The 16372-nt window shown below is 43.9% G+C and overlaps 1 protein-coding gene across 3 annotated transcripts in view; it reads left to right on the top strand.

Annotated features, from left to right (window-relative positions):
* AKAP6 (A-kinase anchoring protein 6) overlaps positions 1-16372 on the top strand; it is a 241769-nt gene that overhangs the window by 73745 nt on the left and 151652 nt on the right. For 2 of the 3 annotated variants that reach the window (XM_080977407.1, XM_080977405.1), the window contains exons 3-5: positions 738-1004; positions 6179-7993; positions 14752-14874. In XM_080977407.1, coding sequence (XP_080833533.1) covers positions 738-1004; positions 6179-7993; positions 14752-14874 — 2205 coding nt within the window. The remainder of the gene's footprint in view (positions 1-737; positions 1005-6178; positions 7994-14751; positions 14875-16372) is intronic. The other variant, XM_080977406.1, reaches the window with a different exon arrangement.

The following is a 16372-nucleotide window of genomic DNA, read 5'->3' as shown; positions in this document are numbered from 1 at the left end:
TAGAGCAAAGGGCTCAAAAGCAAAGGGCCCTCAGTGCCACCCATAGGGGAAAAGATGGTGAATGAGGAAGTGGGAGAAAAGGGGGTGGAGAATCACTCGGGGCAACACCATTATTCCAAGAGGCTGCATTCCCAAGCCTCTCTCTGTAAATGTTGAATAAAAAGCAGATGGTAAGAACTTTTCCTTGTCTTTTCCATTCCTGGTGTTATGTACTGAGTTGAATAGGATCCAAACTGTAGCAGTCTGATTGGTCCTAGAACAATAGGATCCAAAAGGCAGCAGTCTGATTGGTCCTAGAACAATAGGATTCAGAATGCAGCAGTCTGATTGGTCCTAGAACAATGCAGCAGTATGATTGGTTGGCAGGAACCACCCAATCCTGCTCCAGATAGAAGTGAATCCACAACCTGATTGGCTTACAGTAGAATTCCAGAATTAGCCAATCATGTGCAGCCCATTGTGTAAATAATGTATATAAAGCAGATACTGTGAGGGGACATTTATTCATTCCTCCTCACCACTATGAGCTGAATAAAGAGCATGAAATCACTTTGCGACTCTGAGTATATTTCACCTGGCAACCTGCCGTGGGGGCTGGTTCCTCTGCCGCCTGCAGATAGACAGACATAGTGCTATATATATTTCTTTAGATTATGAAAATTAAATCTGCAATTTAAAATGTAAAATCAAATTACTGTATAACTTTGGCTAATATTCTTCCCCCATCTTTCTTACAGGATATATGTGAAGATATCTCTGATCACGTTGAACAAATCCATGCTCTTCTGGAGACTGAATTTTCCCTGAAGCTCTTGTCTTACTCCGTCAACGTGATTGTTGACATCCATACAGTACAACTTCTTTGGCACCAGCTTCGAGTTTCTGTCCTGGTTCTACGAGAGAGAATTCTACAGGGACTGCAGGATGCCAATGGGAATTACACCAGGCAGACTGATATTCTGCAAGCCTTTTCAGAGGAAACAAAGGAGGTATGGCAAGTAAATGTAAGAATTTACTTTTTGAACTCTAACTCCTTAGTTGTGTTTCAAGCTCATTTGAACAAATACAGTTACTTCGGCTACCACTGCAAAATGTGCTTAGTTCAGGCAATTCAAGCTAATTGCTGCCCAGGGTTGTCAATCAATTTTAGTGTGATGCAGTAAATTTTAAATAAATGCTGTAGTCATCCATTCAGAATGATTGAACTAGCAAAAATAAAGTGTAGGTCTGTCATGTTTGCTTCGAAACTGCTGTGCCAGGGATAAAACCAAATGAATACAGAGCTAAAGGCAGATGCCTCTGTATAACCTACCTGGCAAAGACACATAGAGCATGTGGATGACTTACATTCTGTGATTAGCAAAGAGACCAAATGCATCCATCATAATATATTTTTTTCAGTGGAAAGTTATCGGTTCACTTTAGCACCACTGTTGGAATAATCTTTTAGATCTACAGCTAATATTTGGCCCATGATTGCACAAATGTACATGCCTTATTGGCAGAATTCTCCTGCAATCCTAAAAAAAAAAAAGGTGCCCTAAGTCTCATTTAAATCAGTATAATCTACCGCACTTTTCACTCTATAAGACGCACCAGACCACAAGACGCATCTAGTTTCTGGAGGAGGAAAACAAGAAAAAAAAAATTCTGAATCTCAGAAGCCAAAACAGCAAGAGGGATCGCTGCGCAGTGAAAGCAGCAATTCCTCTTGCTGTTCTGGCTTCTGTGATAGTTGCGCAGCCTGCATTTGCTCCATAAGACGCACACACATTTCCCCTTACTTTTTAGGAGGTAAAAAGTGAGTCTTATAGAGCCAAAAATACGGTATTTGGAATGGAGTGTGTTTTGTGCCACAGTCTTCCATAGCTAGATATGCTTCATTCCTGGAGTGCTTAGGGTCAAGCACAGTCCATGCCTGCCTGTTCACCACCACAATGCCTAGTTTGCCACTATTCATGGACCTTGTTGTCTTAGGGCCAGTTTGAACATGACGACTGCAGTGTGGAGATGAAGGACAGGGGAGAAACTCAAGCCACTTATCACTGAAAGGGCAGTCTACCTAATTCAAGTTTCCATACAAGTACGGAAACACCGCCTCTTCAAAATGTGCACTTCACTGAATTTTGCAGTGGTATTTTCCACTGACATGTACAGAAATGTATAAAGTTGGATAAAGTTTGCCTATAAATGCATGTTAGTGAAAATAACGCAAACAAATTCATTATATTAGGAGAAAATTGCCTTGCAAAAAAAAAGTGTGCATCGGGCAAAATTACGTAGAAAATTATGCATGTTAGGAGAAGCACACGCGCTAAGATGCTGGTGAATTTTCATGATAACTTAAAAAAAATATTGTTATGAGTTTGTGGGGGGACGTAGGCTGTGTGCAGAGACTATAGATAATTAGAAATGCTGCCAAGTAAAGCAGGATTTTAGATGTTATGATGGACATCTGATTCTGTACTGGCTCTGGCAGACAAGGGCCACAGGGTGCCCAATGGGATTTAAAGGAGGGCTTCTTGGTGGCTTCCTTGTGGCAGTCTTCATGTTTAATAGTTGATAGTGCATTTGCTTTACCTGCAGAAGGTCCCAGATTCAGTCCCTGGGATTTGCAGGTAGGACTGAGAATGTCGCCTTTTTGACGACAGGACTAGGGAGCCTGTTTGACAACTAGGGAGCCACAGCCAACCAATGCAACTATAGCTGAGCTATATGGACCAGGAGGCAGCTTGCTGTGTTCCTGTGACCCTTGCATGGTGCTGTCTGGGGTGATGTGTGCAGAAAGTAGAAGGGGCTGCCTCCAAAGATACTACCAAAAGACTTTAGTAAGAATCACCTGAGTATCAGCTAAGGCAGGGATAGGGAACCTGTGGCCCTTCAGATGTTGCTGGGAACCTCATCTCCTGTCATCCCTGGCATGGATAGTTGGTTAGAGCATAGTGCTGATAACGCCAAGGTTGCAGGTTTGATCCCCGTATGGGACAGCTGCATATTCCTGCATTGCAGGCGTTGGACTACATGACCCATAGGGTCCTTTCCAATGGGAGCTTGAGTCCCAAAGCATCTGAAGGGCTACAGGCCCTTTCCCCCAATCTACTGCCCTTTCTGAGCTCTTAATCAGGGAATTCTAAAAGATGCACTTTCCCTGCTTGATCCCAACTAACTGAATGCTTTGCTGCAGTGGCAGAATGTGGGCAGGGCCAATTGCTGCCGCCTAAGGCTGCAGTCAGAGATTTGGATTTTCCCTGGCATGGAACAGAATTAGAAGGATGCTGTGGTTTGACAGAATCAACTCCTAAGACAACATCAAAGATGTATTTTGTTCAGTTCCCAAAATTTAAATCCTGTCTCCAGGCAAGAGTTTGGCGAGCTGAGACTCATCTTCAGATTTGACACTGTATAGTTCATTGGCTCGCAAATGAACAAGAGCCTGGTTCTGTTCCACGGAAACTGCGAGCGCAATACTTGCACAAACTTAAAAGTCCAAGTTGTTTTCACACACTCTTTGTTGTATGCTTTGCAGAAGCCCTTTGTACAATAGGTTTATCCATGGCATAGCTAGTTATGACCCTTAAAATTTATTTTATTTTATTTTACCAGAATGATTTTAGTTGCTGCTGCTATAAGCTACCAATTTTTAAACAAGTTTCCTTGCAGAGGCTTAGTAAATATGCTAAAAATAACAATGGCTTCTCACCGACGAAGGCGATCTGAAGAGAGTAGGTGGCTCTGAAATTGAGACCAGCAGACAGGCTGAAGCTGACTCCTTTCCTCTCCCACCTCCGTTTCCTGTCTACACCTGCCTTTTGCCCACTGCTTCTCCAGATCTGATTTTGTCTGGCAGGTTAAAGAGAGTTTGCCAGGGAGCATCTCTAAGCCAGCACTGGCAAAATGAACCTTCCTAGAGGAATAAAAATTGATCTTTTGTGCCAAGTATGTCCCTAAACCCACATACCTACTTTCTAGATATGAGCAAGATCTGGCAGACACAAATATTCTTTTTTTCTGAGTCAATGCATTCTTTTGCAAAAGCCATTTGTGAAGATTCTGGGGCTAGCCCAAAGGCAACAAAGCTCATGAAGGCTTTTGTCTTCCATGAATCCACATGCTGTGGCGCTGCAGCTGCTGCAGCTCCTAGTTGAATGCAGGCCCATGCAGCGGGAGGTGGGGGGAGCGACAGCCAGGTACACTTGCCCCAGACCTCAGAGGGCTAAGCTGGCACAGTCCCCCAGTCTGCCAGACTTATGCTGTTTGAATGTGTAACTTTTTTCTTACAAGCCTCCCAGCTCAGGCCTCAGACAAGCTGTTTTCAGGCCTGATTGAACGGCTACCTTTGGCCCTAAGAAGACCTGTTCTGGGAGATTTTTGATTAGCTTAGAACCAGAAAATGCATTATGTTAGCTGAGTGTGGGAATGGTTTGCCGGGGGGGGGGTCAGAGCCACACTAAAGCCACAGGGCTGTCGCCGTTGCTTTTTAGGAGAGGTAGGAAAAAGGCAGCGACAAGGTTAGGACTGTGTGAGGACACTGGGAGGAGCTTCATATCGGCTCTGCTGGTGTTCCTTACTGCTGCCGTGCCCCTCTTCCTCCTGATAAGTGGCAACGATTCCTTTGATGGGATGTTATTGCTGGGGCTGTTTCCTGCCAGGTGAGCCCCTCCTGGTCATGTGAATGGCGTCTGATCTATCTCCTCACCACAAATCTCTTTCCACAAATCTCACCGTCTCTCCTTCACATTGCCAGTGATCTGGAATGATGTGGCATGGAGTCACAACGTGATATCTGGGGTCCTCACACACAGTGCGCTTAAAAATGATACATTGGTGGAAAACATAACCTGTTCTTTAGCTCTGACTTGGGAGCTGAAAAGCTGGCTTCTTATCTACCCACTGTCTCTTTTTTCCATGCCCTGGTCCCAGGCCTCAGGCAGCAATCTTGTTATGTGTGTTCCAGGTGTTAGGTTCTAAGATCCAGTGCTTTTTTTTCTAAAATAAAATGTTTAGGGGTACTCTCATTTTCCTACTCATATTGAAATACTGCCCCTCAATGAGGCCAAACTTAGATTCACAAATTGTTTAGGCGTATGTGTCCCCCTGCGTGCCCCCAGGAAAAAAAGCACTGCTAAGATCTAAGGAAGCCCAAAGGGCAGAAGCAGAGATATGGTCAGGCCCAGATCATTCAAATTCTGGGAAATACAAATTAGATCCAAGAAGCCACAGACCAGGAGCAGATTTAGGGCTTTGTGAGTGGTGTGCATACTCTGAGATGAGGGCACTGAGATGAGCTCAGTAAGCAAGGTGGTGGGCTTTGGGAAGGAGACATGAGGGCTCTGACAGGGTCTTATAGTCCTCCCATCTCCTTCCCAAAGCCTCGTTAGCGCTTCCCCAGCTTTGGGAAGGTGGTAGAAGTGGTCTAGGACCCTGCCAGAGCCCTTGCAACTCCTTCCCAAAGCCAGGTGCGCCCTCGCCCACCTTTGGGAAGGCAGTGCAAGGGCTGGTGGGGGTGCCAAATTTTGCCCTCACATAGGGCACCATAGCAGCCAAGTCCATCACTGTACAGGCAGAGCTGTGCCAAAGTTAAGTTGGGAGAATACAGCAAGTGAGGACAAGTGAGGCAAGCTACCAGCAGTCTCAGTTGCTCTCTTAGATGAGTTGCTCAGAATGAGGAGCTGGTTCTGAGACCCAGCTTACATAGGTAGACCTTGAATGGCTTGTGTGATCAGCTGATAATATTCTCCTCAGAAACCATCTTAGAATTGTATAGATCAGTTTATGACTATTAGAAATAATAATTATGTATGTACTGTTTTCCTGACGTAACATTGATGTCCATATCCTGAGAAGTAGACCTGAATCTTGATGTCTAGTAAATTTACATTTTAAGAAATGAAAGCCAGAAACTGAAGTGAAAATGTTGAATTTCTACTACAAGTCTAATCCCATTTCACAGCAATGTGACAAGGCTGCTTTCTGTTAACGTCCAGTAATGTTCTATTTCTAAAGATTACAGAAGGAAACTGCCCCTGAGTCTGTATTTTTTCATGCTTTCTGGGAAGATGTGTGATTCATGGGATCGGTGTTAAACTCATAGGATTGATGCTATATTTACACACACGCATGCATGCATATAACGCACACACACCACGCTAAAAGCTTTCCTATTTCTGTTTTGTCACAGGACCGCCTTGACTCTTTAACAGAAGTGGATGACTCAGGACAGCTAACTATCAAATGTTCTCAGAATTACTTGTCGCTGGATTGTGGAATTACTGCATTTGAACTATCTGACTACAGCCCCAGCGAAGACTTTCTTGGTGCGCTTGGTGACATGACCTCCGGTCAGGCTAAAGTAAAACCATTTGAGTCTTGGAGCTGCAGTGAAATGGAAAAAGATTTCCCAGAGCTTATCAGAAGTGTTGGATTACTGGCAGTAGCAACTGATTCGATTGCTTCCAAATGTAATGAAACCATTAATGCAAAAGAAATCCATTTACCCATGTCAACAGACCACCAGGAGGAAGGCCAAAGTTACAAACCATCATCGACTCTGTCCCCTGAACTTTCACTCTCTCATATTTCTGGGAACTTGCCTCTTTGTAAAGTATCGGGCCCAGAGGATTCTGTGAACTCACTCGATGGCAAGACTGTCTTTGAATTAGTAAAACAGGAGCTCGATCCATTAACCTCTGACGGTGCAAAAAGCCAACAGCATCCTCATAGCGAAAACTCCACTCCCAAGAGATCAATTAGAGACTGCTTTGACTACAACGAGGATTCTCCTACACAACCCACTGTGCCCAAACGCGGTTTGTTTCTAAAGGAAGACATATTTAGAACGGATATGGTGATCAATGATATAAAAAACCAGATCTCCCTGATGTTTAAGACTGAAATGAGCAGGAGCACACCCTCGCTGTTGGATCCACCAGACAGATCCAAACTTTGCCTGGCTTTGCAAGCAGCGTACAACAACTGCCCCTCGTCCATCAGCCAGTCGTGTGATTGCTTACACAACATAAGTGATCAGAATCTCAAGTACACAATTCAAAACCAGCTGAAGGAAAATTCCATTGGCCTGGGGAAGCCCAGTGACAACACTAGAAGGGAGAAGCTGCGATGCAAAAAGTCCCACGACATTCCCGAGGAGGTGGCATCGTGCAGGATATTGAGGATTGGATCCAATGCTGCGTCGACGAATCATTTGGCCAAAAGAGGCCTCGCTGCTTTGCAAAATGGAATTCCCTTTGGTAGCTTGCAGTCCATAGAAGGAACCGAAAGTGATTCGACCTCTGCGTCTTCTGATCCTTGTAAACGGCAAGAACTGAATGGCCAGTATTGCAGTGAAAGAGATCACTCTGCTTCACCTGCTCATAGCCAAGTGAGTGGCTCTTCAGCTGGTTCAGATTCTGCGGTGTCCTCATCTCCCGTTCTTCCCAGAAGTCAGGGCAAAAAGGCCCATTCATCTTCACCGAGTTACGTCAATACGGACAGCAAAGCTGCTGATGCCTGGTATGGTTCCGACGAATACTTAGCGCTTCCCTCACACCTCAAACAGACTGAAGTGTTAGCTTTGAAATTAGAAAATTTGACAAAACTGCTTCCTCAGAAACCTCAAGCGGAGACCATTCAAAACATTGACGACTGGGAACTCTCTGAAATGAACTCGGACTCTGAGCTTTACCCAACCTATCAGATCAAGAAGAAGCACAAAAGGTTAGGCAGAGTTTCACCCAGCTCTTCGAGTGACATAATATCCTCAGTAGGGGACAGCATTGAGTCGGGGCCTCTTAGTGACATTCTGTCAGATGAAGAGCTTTGCACATCCTCATCAAGCATCAAAAAATACCTGGAAGAGAGGCCGCGAAAGCCGTCAGTCACTCAGCCCTCCGATAAAAATGACTTGTCTGCCACAAATAAATCGGCTTTAATTCAACAGCTGATACAGGATATACAAGATCAGGATAATTATGAAATTATATGGGGAAAAATGGAGGTAAGGAAGAAATTAACAGTGTTTACATCTATACTGCTTCATTAATTTTTTCCCCTGCAGCTGGAAACACAAGGTTGATGAGGGGTGGGCAAGTTCCAAGAGTGTCAAGAAGTTATAAATGCATTTTTGCCTCCTTTTTATACCATTTCAAAATGGAGATGCCCAAAGTAGCTAACAGCAATATATGTCCAATGATATACACCCCAGAGAAAATACATCAAAATATATGAGTTCAAGTGCATTCACAAATTTTCATGCAAATTATCTATATATGTATACACACACACACACACACACACACACACACTCATACAGGACAGGACAGACTTGTGAAGGAACACACATGAAATTGACAGGAACTGGAAGTAAACTGATCCAATCATCCCTGCCATGAAAGAATAAAGTGTTTGTAAACGGTACAACATAATGAACAATCTCTGGCATGATTAGGGATGTAAAAAGGTGCTGTTTTCCATTCTGCTTTGTTTTTGTTGCTTGCAGCGCTGCTTCTGTTCCACTGCAGTTTGTCTTCTGCCAAAAACTGCCTTATTCATCTCACTGTCCACTGTGGTGAAATGACGTAACTTATGTGATTAGCCATGCAAATGCTGTTGTCCTTACGTAATTCCATCCCATTCGTTTCAGTGCAAAGGACACACAATGCAAATGGAGGGGGAAATGTAATCAGTTCTGGATTGTTTGTGGACTGAAAGCCAAAACACAGGAAATAGCAATAGCATTCACTGGATTGATTTCCATTCCAGACATAGGACAAATAAGCAAACACGAGTAGCCTTCCGCTTCTGTTTTCTATGACATCTCTAAGAGTAATAGCTGCATATTGAGATATTTAAGGCTGATCCACAAATACATTGTAGGCAATCCCCATCTCACATTTTTCTAATGCTTTTCCATAGTGATGCTTGGGAGTTGATGTAGCAAAACGTAGGGGAGGTTGTTTTCTACTCTTTTGCGTCTGCTGCTACTGCATTTAATATCCTTCTCAGACGTGGCTACTTGGCACCCTCTTGAGGCCAACTGGTGCTACTGCATCTCTTTCACAGATTTGTTCTGTTGTTGTTTTTAAATCAGGTCCAAATAGCTCAGTTGAGTGCAGTGGGACAAATTTCAACCAGCATGAAAGCATCCTGATTGAAGTCATGAAACACCTTTGAGGAAAAACAGGCAGAACGCCACATGTGAACTCAGGAAATACAGTTAGATTTCAAAAACTATTTTAACATCTTTATTCATTCGTTCGTTCGTTCATTGATTCATTCATTTCCCAGGCATAACTGCTCAAACGGTATCCATACCAAATTCCAACCGTAGTTTGGTTAGTTGTAGCTGGCTTCATAGTTCCAGGCTATTTGATTGTTTTTAATTTATCAGATTGAAGGCCATGATCCCATTTCTTCCTCGCCCCTTTTTTTAGCCTCACAGCTATCACGTGGGGTGGATTAAATTGAAAGATAATAACTAGCTTGGGGGGAAAAAAATCTGTTGAACTTAATGGCTGAGCAGGGGCACAAACACATTCCTCAGAGTCAGTGTGGCCACATAACTATAGACGGAACACAATTGCCTCCTTTTGACGAGGCAATTGATTAACCACTGAAAGGGAGATTTTTTTTCACTTTGAAAAGGGCTTCCTGTTTTCGGCTCATCCCTAAACACACACCAAAACATGAAGGAATTCAAGACAGAAAGCTGTTATCAGAACAGTCTCCTCTTAAGGGCCTCTTTGGCTGGAATCTAAGGGTCAGTCCAGGCATGCATGTTCATTGCTTATTGGCTTCAGCAGCTAGTTGTTGCCGAGAATAATATGAATCTGAGCACTCTCTGATGGATCTTCCCAAAATCAAGTCTCAAGCAACCCTTTTCAGGTTTTTTTTCTTCCAATTTTTGGAAATAATAACCAACAAAAAAGCTAGCAAATTATTTAGTATCGCAGGGTAGTTCCTATGTCATATTCCTTAGTACAGCATCCCATTCAAATACCATAAAGCATTGCTCGGATCTAGTCCAGCATAAACATACTTTGGGATGGGATGGAAGTAAATTTGGAATTTGCAGTCAGAATGAAAAATGGTAGATACTGCACACACAGCAACCTTCTCAGAGCTAGTATACATTTTTATTCTATTCTAGAGCTGCTTGTTTCTGGTAATTTTCACAGGGGGTATGAGGGATCACTCACTTGGTAGAGCCTGAGACTCTTAATCTTAGGTTTGAGCCTCACATTGGGTGAAATATTCATTCATTTCAGGAGGGATGGATTAGATTGCGAACCGCCCTGAGACCTGCAGGTATTGTTGTTTAGTTGTTTAGTCGTTTAGTTGTGTCCGACTCTTCGTGACCCCATGGACCAGAGCACGCCAGGCACGTCTGTCTTCCACTGCCTCCCCACAGTTTGGTCAAACTCATGCTGGTAGCTTCAAGAACACTGTCCAGCCATCTCATCCTCTGTCGTCCCCTTCTCCTTGTGCCCTCCATCTTTCCCAACATCAGGGCCTTTTCCAGGGAGTCTTCTCTTCTCATGAGGTGGCCAAAGTATTGGAGTCTCAGCTTCAGGATCTGTCCTTCCAGTGAGCACCAAGGGATGATTTCCTTACGAATGGATAGGTTTGATCTTCTTGCAGTCCATGGGACTCTCAAGAGTCTCCTCCAGCACCATAATTCAAAAGCATCAATTCTTTGGCGATCAGCCTTCTTTATGGTCCAGCTCTCACTTCCATACATCACTACTGGGAAAACCATAGCTTTAACTATACGGACCTTTGTTGGCAAGGTGATGTCTCTGCTTTTTAAGATGCTGTCTAGGTTTGTTATTGCTTTTCTCCCAAGAAGCAGGCGTTTTTTAATTTCGTGACTGCTGTCACCATCTGCAGTGATCATGGAGCCCAAGAAAGTAAAACCTGCGGGTATAGGGCGGTATATTAAGTACATACATACATACCCTCATGGTCCCTTCCAACTCTACAATTCTATGATCCCTTCTCACCCATTGTAACATCTAACACTGGCTACCACTGCCTTTGCCAACCTGATGCCCTCCAGATGTTTTAGACTATAACTTCCATCAGCCCCATCCAGCACACCATTGGAGAATCATAGAATCGTAGAGCTTACAGTCTAGAACTAGAGGCAATGCAGAGAACAGAGGCAGGAAGAGAAGTGAGACAGGGTAAATAAGGAGAAGGGTATGTGGTTATTTCAGTCACAGGTAGACTTAAGCCCTATTCAGATGTTTCCCACTCCTTGTTTACCATCAGGCAGAAGGCAAAGGCAAAAAGGAGTGAAGCCATTGAACCAGTCCCACCACACGCGTCTTGTGGGGCAGAACCTCTGCATCAAAGAGCCTGCTATACTCCGATATGCTCCCTGCATGATTTAGAACTCTCATTTTCTAGGGTTCCAAATCATATGGGAACTTACTGGACTAGAAAAAGTTCTTCACTTCAGCAACCAACCCATGTAGGGCTGTACGGGTGATAATGGGGATGGGGAGAGGCAACAGACTCATACCCACTGATCACATAGAGTAGGAAGATCAAAGAAATAGATCTTAGTTGCAGTTGGATCATAGAATTTAAGAACTGTAGAGTTGGAAGGGAGTACGAGAGGCATCTAAGGGATGTGGGTAGCGCTGTGGGTTAAACCACAGAGCCTAGGGCTTGCCGATCAGAAGGTCAGCGGTTCGAATCCCCGCGATGGGGTGAGCTCCCATTGCTCGGTCCCTGCTCCTGCCAACTTAGCAGTTCGAAAGCACGTCAAAGTGCAAGTAGATAAATAGGTACCACTCTGGTGGGAAGGTGAACGTTTCTGTGTGCTGTTCTGGTTCGCTAGAAGCGGCTTAGTCATGCTGGCCACATGACCCAGAAGCTGTACGCCGGCTCCCTCAGCCAATAAAGCAAGATGAGCGCCGCAACCCCAGAGTCGGTCACGACTGGACCTAATGGTCAGGGGTCCCTTTACCCTTTACCTTTACGAGAGGCATCTAGTCCCAATTCCCTGCAATGCAGGAATTTTTTGCATAACGTAGGGCTTGAACCTGTGACCCAGAGATTAAGAGTCTCATGCTCTACCAACTTGAGCCATCCCAGCCATAACCCAGTCATATTGGGTAGAGAAGTCATTATTACACTATACCTGGAAATAAATAATGCAATTCACCCCCGAAGGTGCACTTTTCCATTGTCTCCCAAGACAGACAGATACTAGCATCCAACAATGCTAGCCCCTTAAATTATGATTATTGTCATTCCAAGCATGAGCAGAGATGAGATACCTATTTTGAAACCAACAACAGCGGTTGCTCCAAATTTACTGTGTTTGCCGAGGTCACGTATTTCTGATGTAGTCAGCATCAGTTGTTGACTCTTACCACACCTGGGCCCAAAACAAGCGAAAGTTGGACCGATACTGGGGAGGCGGGGTTCTGTTTTATTTATTAAGGCATTCCTGCAACACCTTTCACATCATGTGGTGAACAGCAATTTTAAAAGTACAAACATTGACATTAAAATTACAATAAATGAAATGTAGCTGAAAGCCCAGAGCAGGGTTAAAGTCAATAACCAGCCAGTTGAAAAATAAGTACCTGCAGGAGCCTGGGAGCACAGGTATGTTTGTAATAAGTGCCGAAAGGCCATCCATATTGGCACCAGAAGATCACTAGAAGAATGCTCTATCGTGTGTTATCGTAAAACACCTTTGTCTGAAATAACTGCTGGCAATACCTGGTATACTGCACTTTAGCCTCCAGGTGGTGCTGTATGCTTGAATAATGAGATTTAGGAACTGGACAGTGTTATCTATCTTCTGACAGTAATTTTCAGTGTCAGGCTTTTAGTATTCTAAATAATTTTCAATCTCTACAGTTGTTTTCTTTTGAACAGTCTCCATAAAATTTTACAGACATCATCTGAAAAATAGTGGGATTATAGTGATTTGTGCTTTACACCAGAAAAGGGCCTTTTTCTGGAAACAGGGATAGCCACCTCTTCTTATGCCACTACTTCTATATTTTATCTTATCCTTGACTGTTGTTTACCAGAAGAATGCCTGCTTTCTAAAGTGTCATTGCAAGGGGAATAATTACATTATTTTTTACAGATGAGTTCCGCTTATCACCTCTTTGTGCCATATTAGTGCATATGTCTCAATATCACAGGTTAAATATTCTCTCCCACTGTTTTTCATTATGTCATTTTGTGGCTATACATATGCAAGCAAATGAGATATAAATTGCTGGTGTTAGGATGCTTTTAAATAAGATCATGCGGTATAAAATATTTATATGTTGAACGTAACTATCCTTTTTACTGCTGTTGTTAGGAATAACTTTGCAGGATATTTCACAGAGTTTTCACATTCCTAGCTTGTGACCGTACTTCCTTCTCATCACGTGCCCCTGATCTATCTAGAAGTCATATGCACCGATGAGAAGCAGCTCTTGGCTCACAGATCGAGAGCCATAGACACAAAACAGATGCTGTGTTTTGTGTGATTCTGCCAAGCAGGCCAGTAGCTGGAACCACATGTGTGTAGCATTGCAAAAGAAGCGACCGTTGCACTGACAAATTATTTGGAAGGGGAAGAAGGGGCTCGATTCAATCTGTCTGTCCCCTCTTTCAGTCTCCCATCCAAAGCGTTAGTGAGGGAGCATTGCCATAGTTCAGTGGCAGAGCATATGGCAGAGCACACAGAAGATACAAGTGCAATCCCCACCCTCTCCAGGAAGGACTAGGAGAGGGGTGGGCACTATTGCCTGAAGACATGGAGAGCTGATGCCAGCCAGTATACCTCAGGGGTGGGAAACCTCTGGCCCTCCAGAGTTTGTTGGACCACAACTCCCCACCATTCCTGACCACTGGACATACTCATGGTTGTGACTGATGGGAAATCTAGGCCAATACCCTCAAGGGCCACAGGTTTCCTCTGAGGAAGATGGCTCAATGGTCTGACTCAGCATAAGATGGCTCCCTGTGTTTCAGCTGCTGCTTATTTTATAAGGCTGTGCATGAAGGGTGATGTTGGCTACACCCATGCAGGGCTGGATCAGGGCAGTTGTCTCAAATCTTTTACAAACACAACACTTACCTCGGGAAGTTCAGCAACAAGGACCTCTGCAAAAACCTTCCCTTTGTTCTCCCACTGAAGCTTCTACAGTATCTTTATTTGCTTTTGCTAATTTATTCATTATCCTTCAGCTAGAGGAACCCTTAAAGCAACTTGCCACATATTTAAAAGCAAATACAAAAGTATTCCATAAAATCTCTCTTACACACCCCCACACCCCCAGAAGAACTGAGAATGGAAAAACTACAGCAAAGCTAAAACCAGTTGTACCAGCAGGAAGAAAACACAAAAGAGTTCAAATATTTGATGAAATACAAACACCTGGATAAGGAATAGGGAACCTGTGACCCGCCAGCACCCTATTGGCCATGCTGGCTGGGGAAGATTGGGGCTAGGACCCAGCATCCGGGAGAAGGCAGTTCTTGACTGAGAGATGGACAGATCTGTCAATGTCAGATTTTCAGTTTGATGTGCAAACCAGGCCGGCAGATGCTATGCCTAACCTTCTCCCATCCCCATAAGCAAGAACTGCCACATTATTTTAGTGTACGTTCAGAGCAGTGCCATGTTCCTTTAATTAAAATAAAGACATAAAATTATTGTTCTTACCTGGTTGTCATTTTACTAACAGCCATGCCATTGTCCCCCCTCCACCCCTTTTCTTTTTGTGGAAGGGATTTGTAAGCAAGCTAGACGAATTCATCCACTGGTTGAATGAAGCCATGGAAACGACAGAGAACTGGACTCCTCCTAAAGCAGAGACAGACAGCCTTAAGCTCTACCTGGAAACACACTTGGTAAGACAAGATTATTGATTGCAGCTGACAATGATTTCCCCCCTCCCTCTTTATTTAGCTTATCCCTGGGCCTTTAGCGAAAGTGTATATATTTTGTTAAAATACATAAAACCACAACAATGTAAAAAGAACAAGTAACAGCCCAACATTTGACCAGCAACAATTAGCTTTCTGCCGCCAAGCTGCACACCTGCTCCCATGTAAGAGTTCAGCTCCTTCCAGAACAGGTTGAACCCCACCCATTCAGTCTAGGGAACCGCCCACTAACAGTGCCACAGTCAGAAAGCACACCGCAACATACAGGAAAAGAAACAATTCAAGGAATTCAGGATCTAGGAGACTGGGGTGAGAGTTTTCTCTGTGCTGGTCTTATTCCTCCTGGGTTGAATAATTCCTCAGTTGTCAATACACTGGCACATCATAGTGGAATCATTCTGAATGTCGTTGAGCTAAAGTTGGTGACCGGACGATGCATTAACGTACATTGAAAATCACAGCACAGTTTTGCACCGGTAGAGTAATTATCAAGGTTGTAGCAGGCAAAGGGGCCCTGGAGGCTTGTAGTGCAATCAAAATCTCCAAGCTCTACCTGAAGCAAGGTGCACACAGCCTTGTGCATCACAAACAGTGGCCAATCCACCTCTGTTTATGTGGCCAGTTCACATCCATATGTGCATTATAATCTGCAGAGACTTTCTTCATTCTGCTGGAGCTTTGGAACTGAGTTTAATGTTGAGGAATGCTGTCCAAAAAAAGATCAAAGCTAGTTGTTGAAGTGTCACCTGCATGTTTAATCAAGGGGTTAATATAATGTGGGGGCAGGGAACCTGCAGTTTCACTTTGAATGGTATGCAGGTTTATATATTCCCAAATTACATGCACACACCAAGTTTCTGTCACCTAGCCTTCTGAAACTTACTTCTTGATTACACATACATAGGATTGCACTGAACGTTAATGAAGGGGCATTGTTTTATTGGAAGACAGAACTAGTCATTGCTTTGTGATCTATATTTTATTAATTAGAATGTCAACTTTGCATTTGCTCTTGGCCTGGCAGAAACGCTAATCTGTGTTTAAACAGAAGTCTAAGAAATTAAGTTCCCATTAAGGGCAGTGACAAAATGATCTGGATATCGTATTTGCATTTGGCACTAACTTAAGGAGTGGAAATGGCAGGAGCTTGGCTGCCCCCAAATCATCTGTCCCATGACACTCCTCACGCAGCTTCCGACAGCAAGCCCTGGGTTTAAGTCTCAAGCCATCTTGCTGTGGAAAAAGTTCCATGTGTGTTCACCTGTTAGGTCCAGGGGTCAGCAGACTTTTTCAGCAGGGAGCCGGTCCACTGTCCCTCAGACCTTGTGGGGGGCCGGACTATATTTGAGGGGGGGAGAATGAACGAATTCCTATGCCCCACAAATAACCCAGAGATGCATTTAAAATAAAAGCACACATTCTACTCATGTAAAAACACACTGATTCCCGGACCGTCTGTGGG

The sequence above is a fragment of the Podarcis pityusensis genome, assembly GCF_964106645.2.
Source record: "Podarcis pityusensis genome assembly, chromosome: 1".
Taxonomy (NCBI): domain Eukaryota; kingdom Metazoa; phylum Chordata; class Lepidosauria; order Squamata; family Lacertidae; genus Podarcis; species Podarcis pityusensis.
The sequence above is the reverse complement of the archived record's forward strand: the minus strand, read 5'-3'. Positions and strand labels throughout refer to the sequence as shown.